The 10,674-nt window shown below is 29.0% G+C and overlaps 1 protein-coding gene across 1 annotated transcript; it reads right to left on the reverse strand.

Moving 5' to 3' along the window:
* Window positions 1-6,124: 6,124 nt before the first annotated feature.
* Window positions 6,125-7,990, reverse strand: LOC129890367 (uncharacterized). Its single transcript, XM_055965928.1, has one exon. It carries the CDS (start codon window positions 7,915-7,917, stop codon window positions 6,307-6,309), a length of 1,611 nt encoding a protein of 536 aa, XP_055821903.1. The 5' UTR covers window positions 7,918-7,990; the 3' UTR covers window positions 6,125-6,306.
* Between the last annotated feature and the right edge of the window lie 2,684 nt (window positions 7,991-10,674).

Consider the following 10,674-nt stretch of genomic DNA (forward strand, 5'->3'; position numbering starts at 1 on the left):
TGCAATATATGTTTGTTTCTCATTGGATATCTGTGAATTGTGATGCAGTACTTCTTAACTTGCTAGTTAGGGGTGTTTCTGATTTGGTTTGGGTCGATTTTTTTTATTAAAATCAAATCAAATATAATACCCATCCATTGGTTTGGTTTAACTCTTCGAATTTTATTCATTGTTATTTTCTCTCATTCATTTCTCCCCCTACAATTAGGAATGGATTGTTCTTTTCTTTGAATAAATGAGGTAAGATTCATGACTACGTGAATTTAAGTTGTAAAGCTCAAATAAAATTTTGATGATAATGTATATAAAGCATTTATTATTATATTAATTATTTAGAATTGATGTGAGTCGTTGATCAACGTCAAAAGTATGTGCACTAATCAATTGGTTGGTATTGTTGTTTGAACTCGTTTGGACAAATTTGTAGAAAGCTAAAAATGTTTATTTTGAAAAAGTTGAATTATTTACCTTAGTTTTTAGAAAGAAAAAAAATGTTTTTAAGTAGTAGTAGAAGTAGAAATAGTTTTTTAGAATCTAAAAGGTAATATTTCTACGAAGAACTTTTGGAACATTTATTCAAGTCCAAAGTACTACTTTAGTATTGAGGAGAGTGATTTTTAAATTGATTAGTAAAATATAGATTGTTATTTTTTAAAAGTATTTTTCTAAAAAAATAATAATTTTAAAAATAAACGGTTTAAAATTTTTGTTCAAATAGAATATAAGTCAACATTAAAACATTTATTTATGTATCTCACACAATTAAGTAGTTACATTGTACTTCGTATGACACTCCTGTGGCTATTATTTTAATGTTAGGTTATGCTAAAGTCACTTTTCCAAATTATCAGAATGAAAGGAAAATGTTAGTAATAATACTTTGATTGGGTATATTATTAATTTATTATGACGAATTGCCTTCAAAGAAAAAAGACGAAGCTCAACTCCATATAAAGTTTTTTACTAGCTCGATCATTATTACTTACTTCCTTTATATCTCATACTAGATATATAAGGTCATATTAGCACGAATTCAATATATATTATTTATTGGTATTAATTTATGTGACACAAATAGAATTTAGAGTGATAATTGATTTTTTAAATGTTAACATTTTAAGTTGTTGATTATTGTAATTTATAGTATTTTTGTGTTATTTAAAAATAATAGATGTTGATCTCCCCGTCTCAATTTATGTGACACTAATGAAAATTTTAGAGTACTCACGATTTTTATATGTTTTTTAAATTATTAATTATTGTGATCTATAAATTTTTATATAATTTTTAAATAATATATGTTACTCCTTTTGTCCTAATTTATGAGGTGTTAATAGAATTTTGAGAGTTAATTATGCAATTGTTTTATATGTTCTTTAAATATTTTAGGTTATTAATTATTGTGATTTATATTGCTTTTTTGTAGTTTTTAAATATATAACACTAAAAAAAAGACAAACAAATTGAATCGAAGAGATTGAATTTTCAGAAATATCTTCGGTTAGAAGCAGATCATGTCGAGGAATAATTGTCTGCTTCTAGCCTCTTTTATATAGTAGTAATATAGTACATTCCTATGTTCCAATATATGTTTTAATTTTTTTTAGTCAATTTTAAAAAGAATAACATATTAATATATAAAGTAATAAATTAATTTTAAAATTATTATTTTATTCTTAATAAAATTATTTATAGTGATACAAACATTTATGATTTATTTTTAGATCAGGAATTTAAAAAAATTCTTTATTTTTTAAATTTCATATTAAGTCAAATTACATTACATAGAATGAAAGTGAGCAGTTTTTCTCATTACCCCACTCCCAACCCATTGGTCCTCGTCGGCCCGGCCCCAATGAAAGGCAGACAACAATTCATGCCCTAGACCTATGTACTTTAATTCTCATTATTTGGAGCATGAATAACATTTTTTCTGTTTTAATTTATTTTTGATCTATTTTAATTTGACGTAGAATTTAAAAAAGTAATTTTTTTTAATTTTTTAGTTTTAAATTAAAAAAATGCCATATGTAGTTAAATATTTATTAATTTTGTGGTCTTAAACATATCTTATAAAAAATTGTCATTCTTTCGAAATGGATTAAAAAATAAAAGTATATCAAAAAAATTAAAAAAAACAGAGTATAATATAATAGTCCAATATATATATATATATACACATACATATTAGGTAAACCAATTGAATATGTGCGACTTTAGCTTTGTTAGCATGTAAAGAAAATAGGTTTTAATTTTTGAAGTTAAGTTAGACCTTTTTTTTTTTTTTTTTTTTTTGACATTCTATGTTTAAGTCTCATAGATTGCCACCTATTATTAGAGAAAACAATTTTAAGTGTTTTGCTATGAAAAAGAATTAAGATTTTATGTAATAAGGAAACAAATTGAAAATATAATAAGTAAATAAAATTAATAGTATACTTTTTACTCTATTTATCCGCTTAAAGCTTTTAAATGTTAAGGATAATAGTGCTATCTTTTATATTTTTATATTTATTACCAACTGAGTGTTTATTATATTTTTGTTATCATGCTATTTTTTTGTTGTTAATTTCTTTCCTGAATGCCTTATACTGTTTTTCTTATTAGTTATCATATTTATTTATTTTTTCATAATTACTTTGATTTGTTGCACTCGAGATGATGTCCTTCGAAACAACCTCTCTATTTCCATAAGATAGGAATAAGGTCTGTGTAGACTTTACCTTCTCCCAATTCTATTTTTATGAGATTTCACAGAGTATGTTATCGTAAAAATATAAGATTAACCAAATAATTTTTGTGACAAATAGGAAATGTCAAATTAAGGTTCAATCCAACATTTTTTTAATTTTTTTTTTGTATATTTGTGTGGCCAAACCGTGTAACTTCTCTCACAATTTATTAACTCTTTCCCATCTTTCCTTCTCTCTATATAAGAGACATCCTAAGCTTAATTCATTCATAAATCCACATAACTCTCTCCAACACAAAAAACTAAAAGCTACTCTTCTTAGCAAAAATACTTAGCCATGAAAACACACAATTGGTCACTATTAAAGTCACTCATGAGCAAAGCAACCATGAAGATTACTTTTCTACTTGGCTCTAAAATACACAAATGGAAATTAACTTCAAGAATCCTTAGTTTTCAAAGGAAGCATCCTGTGAAGTTATTCAAGAAGTGTAAGATCTCTCTATACGATGCAATTCACGACATAGATGATCAAGTTGAACAACAAGAGGGTCCTTCTACACGTTGTATTCGAAGAATCAGAAGTACTATTAATCGCAATGATGTCAGTTATGATGATAATGATGAAGACGATGTTAATAAGAGAGCAGAAGTGTTTATTGCTAATTTTAGAAGACAACTTAGATTGGAAAGACAAATATCTTTGGAGCTTCGGTATTGCAAATGATCCATGAAGATTTCTTGTTGAGCAAGTAATCGACTATTAAGTGTTTTTGGAGGATATGACTTATTATTTAATTTCTCTTCTTTTATTGAGTTCTACAACCAATAAAGAATAAGATAGAAATAACTATAGTATATATACCAATAATTTTATTGAACAAACGGGATGTTTAATTTTTTTTCTTTGATAGTCATTTGATGATAATTATTGTCATTATTGCGACTATTGAACTTGAGTATATGATGACATCATTTTTTCCCTCTCTTTTTCTTGAATATCTTGCATTCAATCATCAAACATTTTCTCTTTATAAATTTGGTTGACTCAAAAATGAAAATGAAAATGAAAAAGAATATATCTTATTGACTAGGTTCAACTTTTAAATTTTTAAATCATTTTATGAAGTTAAGGACCATGTGCAAATTTTGTCCTTAGAGGCCAAGATTAATAACTTTGTAATATTATATTCTATCCGTCCCATTTTACGTGACATTCTTTTCTTTGTAGTTCATTACAAAAAAAATAATACCTAGACAATAATCAGAAATAATATAACTTTAAAATTTCATTTTTACTCTTAATTAATTGATTTACAGTAACACAAATATCTAAGAATTATTTTAGACCACAACTTTAAAAATCTTTCTTTTTTAAAATATTGTACCAAATCAAATAATGTCATACATAAAATAAAACCAAGAGAATAGTATTATATTCACAATGGACTATACATGTCTTATACTTTTGAAACCCAGCCAAAACTTGGTTAAATTAAAGTTTGTCCTTGGAATCCACGTTTAGTAATTAACTTCAAAATTAACCATGCTTACTTTTTGCTTAAAGCTATATATACTTTTTTACTTTACATAATCTCCAACATCAACCAATACTATATATCGTTGCCTACCGATTATCAATTATTAGTCACCACAATTATCGCAATCAACCATCACCAACATTAATCATTAACGTATAACCATTATTATTATTAGCTATTATGGGACTGTCACCATCAACACTAGCTATTAGATATTCACAACCATCATCGTTAGCTATTACCCTTATCAAGCACCATATAATTTTTTTAAAAAAAATGTTGAAATACTATTAGGTTAATTAGTATAAAATTTTAAACAAAAACAAATTTTATTCGTTCAAATATTAACAAAACAAACACTCTTAAGTATTTATTATCCTCGATATAACATTTGAATATTTAGATGTGTATTTAGAGTCAGACATCTTAGTTTTAATGACAATAAATGGGGTCTTAATCAACCTCTTGTGTTAGACATAAAGTCTATTTTCTTTAACATGATAACATGAGTACTGTAACAAATATCGTAAATTCAAGTCTCACCAACACTTTTTATCAAAAAGAATTTTTAATTGATCGGCCCATGAAAAAACATAAATCAAACTCGCACATGAGAGGACATATGTTGGAGATATAATTAACTAATCAAAAACTATACTTTATCTAACAATTTAAACTTTTAAATGAGGTGATTATACAATTTAATCAATACAGTAATAAGTATTATTTTACCACCAACGGGTGAGGCTGTTCCTCTCTTAATCAGAGGCCTCAGTTTCAAGTTTGAGTATGGAAATATCCTTGATAAGGAGCACTTCCTTCGAATGAAGCTTACGGACCGAAATGCGAATTCAAATTAGTTGAGCTCTTATACTGATGTCAAACACCGAATCATTGACATGAGAAAACCAAAAAGTTATAGTAAAAAGTAGCAAAGACCAAAGGTTCAAGTGTGTATAAAGTGAATAAATGTAAGTCTTTTTTGTTCTTTTTTTTTTTGGCCAAACCGTGTAACTTCTCTCACAATTTTCAGCTCTCTTAATCCTTCCTCTTTCTATATATAAGACACCTTAGCTTCCTTTCCTTACAACTCTTCTCTAGCATAAATACTTAGCCATGAAAACTCAAAATTGGTCACTATTAAAGTCACTCATGAGCAAAGCAACCAAGAACATAACTTTTCTACTTAGCTCTAAAATGCAAAAATGGAAATTAACTTCAAGAATCCTAAGCTTTCAAAGGAAGCATCCTATAAAGTTATTCAAGAAGTCTAAGAGCTCGTTATACGATGCAATTCATGACATGGATGATCAATTTGAACGACAAGAGGGCCCTTCTACACGGTATATTCGAAGAATCAGAAGTACTAGTGGTCGCAATGATGTCAATTATGATGTTGATAAGAGAGCGGAGGCGTTTATTGCTAATTTTAGAAGACAACTTAGATTGGAAAGACAAATATCTTTGGAGCTTCGATATTGCAAATGATCCATGAAGATTTCTTGTTGAGCAAGTAATAATCAATATATTGAGAGTTTTGGAGAAAATAATTTATTATATTTGTAACTTAATTTTATTGAAAAAACTGGTATTTAAATTCTTTATTTATTATTGTGGTGATGATCCTGCTATTACTATTACTACTGAATTTGAATGTCTATGATAAATGGCATAGGAGTACATAATTGAAAATGTATACCATCATACTTCTCTATAATAGTCATCCCTATAAATGACAAATCTTTCTTGAAATCGACTTTTCATGTTATGTTATATGTTCTCTATAACAACATTTCGCTATAGCAATTAATTAAAAAAACGTCGAAACAAAAGACAATGTTCTAGAAAGGTTTGACTGTACAATCTTGTCATGGTTATATATGATGGTAAACATTAGAATTAGCAATTGCTCCACATTTTGTGTGTTTTCTTCATATTTGCCCAAAACAAATGTAAGAAAAGTTGTAACAATGTCCATTTAAAAGATTTTAGACCAATTAGTAGACTTCTTTTTGGGAAAACTAAAAAGCATACATATAACAATGAATAATGATTCATACAATTAGAGTAAACTCACTTGGGATCTTGCAAAGAGATGACAGTTTCAAAGGCACTAGCCAATGCTTTCACCCTATTCTTCCTTTGCTCTCTAAGTTTACTTGCTGTCTCTTCAATCACATCATTAGATACTACACTTTCCTTCTTATGCACCAAATGTGGATATGCCTTTGCAAATGCCATTGTAGTTTTGTTATTCTCTTCCTTTCCTTTCATGTTTCTTCCTTCACTTTCCCCTTTCTCTTCTTCATCAATCTTCACATCCAATTCTTTTAATAGTATTTCATTTTCTTGATCTTTCTCTTCTTGATTCTCGTTTTCTTGTTTTTCGATTTTTTCAAGATCATGATTACTAGGCTCAGGATTCTTGATTTCTTCTACTTCTTTATGGTTATTGATGATGCTTGTTTCTTCAACCAATAGTTGTTGTTCTTCTTCTGGTACTTCCATCTTGATGACTTCTTGATTTTCCACAACATATAATGAGGATGATTCAACAGCCTTGAGGTATTCATCAATGTTTACTATTTCACTTAGCTCTCCATGATCTTCAATGACTAGTTCTTGGTGTTCCTCTTTTACCAACTCTTTACCCTCATGAGGATCAATACTACTCGCAACGATATCAGTCAGATTAGATGTTATGATGAATTCCTTAGATGTTAAACCAACATGACTATCTTGCTTCTTCGTGATAGTTTTGTTCATGTCCACTGCCTTAGCATAGAGGCCAACACCATGTTGTTTTCCAGTAACATCCTTACTACTAGTATGAGGTGTTTTGGGCAATTTATTCAAAAGGGGTTTTTGAGAAGTGGAATTCTTACTTGAAGATGACATGGGTGGTTTGAGAATTCTCTCCCTAGGATTAGATGATGTTCTGTTTTTTAGCAGGGGAGGCTTATGATCGATCGATAATCTTCTTCGTGTTGGAGTTTGTTTCCTATGAATGTTGTGCTCACTTTTTTGGACTAGTTTCCTGCTTTGAGGACTATTATCACGAAAAGACGATAGGGGAGGTCTATGATCGAAAGACATTCTCCTTCGAGCTAGTGTTTGCTTGTTGTAAATGTTGGAATCACTAATTGATGAGGCTAGCTTCTTGCCATGAGTATTATGATCAAGACTAGAAGATTGAGAAGGCCTATTATCGAACGATAATCTTCTTTGAGCTAGAGTTTGTTTATTGTGAATGCTAGTAGGAACACATGATGATGAGGCTAGCTTCTTGCCTTGAGCATTGTCAAGACTAGAAGGTAAGGAAGGCCTATTATCGAACAAACTTCCTCGAGCTACATTTGGTTTATTGTGGACAATGTTGAGATCATTCGACAAGGTTGGGTTCTTCTTGACTTGAATACTATCAAAACTAGATGGAGGTTTATCGGTCGATGTTCTATGATTTAGAGTTTGTTTATGGTGAATGTTGGGATAAGTTGATGGTGTTGGTTTCTTGCCTTGAGTTTTATCAGGACTAGAAGATACTTTGGACTTGAGATAGGTATTTTTCCTATTTGAGGCAATAAGATTAATGGCATTTGTGTGTACAAGAGACTTTGTCTTAGATGTGTTGGGGCTCCTCTTGGCCTTTACTATAGGTGCAATGTCCCTTGTCTTTGTTGCCATTCCTTTGCCTCAAGTCCTCAACAAGACTATTTGGACCTGCAAAAGGTACTAACAAGTTAGTTACAACTATGATTATTAATTGATCGTAGTGTTAAAGTTTTTAGACAGTCAGTATATTTAAGTTAAACTCGATCTTTAAGCAATAAAAGAACATAGTGAATAAGATTTTTTCCATATAGTATGTAGAAATCTTTTTAATTGTCAATGTCCAACATTTATGTATATAGGATAATTTTACAAGAGGAAAAGCTTACAATTGGCAAAGAGAAGTAGAAAAGTAATATGCGTATATGCTACTTTTTTTAACTCAAAAAGGAAGAAACTATAAGAATTTTGGTTGTATTATTAGTTTGGTGTGGTTTACTACACTTTACTTTTCCCTATAAATGCATTCAATAAGTAATTGCATTATCAATTTTATTCTACATAAAACTTGTTCTCTTTTACACTTTGGTGGAGAAAACAAATTCCTACAATTTTTTAACAAAGGGAAAAATAATGAATGAAAATTGATTTTAATGTTGGAAAGTCTTTTTAAGAATGGGAATTCTCAATGCCAAAATCAACTCTCTCATTATTATTTTCATCATCATTGAAAATTATATAAGTTATTTCTAAATTCAAATTATAACAATTTTCTGGAGAACATAATTACATAAATATAAATATCATTAAATTCAATAAAAGAAGAAAAAAAAATCATTCCTCCAAATCTTAGCCAATTCATTAAAAAAATATGAAAGAAAATACATTCTTCTCATGCACTTTGTGCACAAAAGAACTAAATAATATCTCCTTTGTTAAAAAGTCAATTTTAATTTTCCAATCATATAACATATAATACTTTTCTACAAATTGATAAAGGAAATGCACCTTTTTCAATAAAGAAGATGAACGAAAGCCTTCATATTATATATGGATAATTGATAGAAAAAGAAACTAAAGGATGTGAGGGGAAATAAAAGAAGGAAGGAAGAAAGGGAAAGAAAGGAAATAAATTTTAGGGAAAAAGAGTTTATAAGAATTGGGATTATTTTTAATTGGTTAGAAAATTTGGTAGTTCGGTTTATGCGTAAAGTATGCACAACCTAAGGTTGTCGAAAGCATCTAAAAACACAAAGATGTGATTTTTTTTTTCAATTTAATTATTTGATATTTGAAATTCACTGATTCGATTAATTTGAATTGAAGTTGTAATTGCTTGGGATGAACACATGTGTCTCAAGTATTCATTTTTTTCCCTCCCGTTTTTACATATATTGCAACAAATAAGCGATCGAAAAATCAATTTTTTTTGATTATTTTAATTTAAATATTCGAGTAGACGACTATTAGTTAATTTACTATCAATAGCTTAATCAAAAGGATAAGAAATGCAATCTTTAACGAAGAAAAGGTATCAAGTTTAAGAATATTTTCTCACAATTAAGAAAGTAATTCCAAAATTAAATTTCTTTTGACATACCATAACTAATTACATCAGCCTAATAAATTGAAATTTTTTTGAACTTTAAAAATATCTTCATTTTCTTCCCTACATATATATATATATATATATATATACATCAATGATAATTGGAACTGCAAATTGAGAAAACGACCTTATAATGTGATTATAAAAATTCCACTAATTAAATATAGGCTAATTGCCTTCATTAATGCAACAGCCAAAATGTTTTGTCATTACTTACTGGGCTAAAAAGTGCATCAAATTTCTCAATTATCTATATTCTTGATTCGAAATACTATTACTAACTTTTTTATTTGTTTCCCATCTGGTATTTGGAGTCCGTAGAGTCCTGATTAAATTCGAATTGCGCACTGCAGAGCTCATTCGAAAGTGGCGTTTCCAACAGAATTTTTTCCATATCTAGGGCTCAAATCCGAGCCTCCGATTAAGGGTGAAACAGTCTCACCACTGCATCACAATTCATATTGGTTATTACAAACTTCAATATGCGAAACTCCATTCAAAATGGATTAGAAACATCACCAAATTTCTCAAGAAAGGTTGCTCGGATTGCAAATACCCTCCAAATCTAATCTTGTGATTGTGAATTCGAGACATCAAGGAAAAAAAATAGGAGGTTTTTGGAAGGGTAAAACAAATGAACTTTTTTTTAAATTGGTCACAAGCAAACTATAAATCTCATGGAGAAAAAGAAAAGTCATAAAGGGAGGAAGTGCAGAATGCAAAAAAGGAAAGGTAGAGGAAGAAAAAAATCAAGAAAAGTTATGCAGGAAAAATAATACTCCTGCCTTTTTTTGACTTTGAAAACGCGTTCTTCCTTTTTGACAATAATTTTACACGTTTTTGTCTACTATAAATAGAGGGCCTCTTGCCCTCATTTAAATCATCCCAGAAAAAGAGAGTAAAAATACAAAGAAAGTTATACACCAAGATAATTATTGTAGTCTTGAGTGTCCTCTTTAGTAGTTGTTCCTTTTAAAAAAGAGAATTGTTAATTGTTGTTTTCTCCTTGTATTTGAGAGCAGTGTACTCCATATTTTAATAGTGAGATCCTTCTATCCTGTGGTTTTTCTCCTCTATCAGTTAGAGGGGTTTCCACGTAAAATTCTTGTGTCTAATTTATTTTTATATTAATTTTCATATCAAACTTTAGTTGTGGTGCTTCCTCCCCCAACAGTGGTATCAGAGCCCTCGGTTATTCTGTCTGTTTTATGCGAATGCACCATTCATGAATAGAAAATTCGGTGAATAGTACTATTCACGTGAATAGTAAATTTTGATGACGG

The sequence above is a fragment of the Solanum dulcamara genome, chromosome 5 (genome assembly GCF_947179165.1).
Source record: "Solanum dulcamara chromosome 5, daSolDulc1.2, whole genome shotgun sequence".
Classification (NCBI taxonomy): Eukaryota; Viridiplantae; Streptophyta; class Magnoliopsida; order Solanales; family Solanaceae; genus Solanum; species Solanum dulcamara.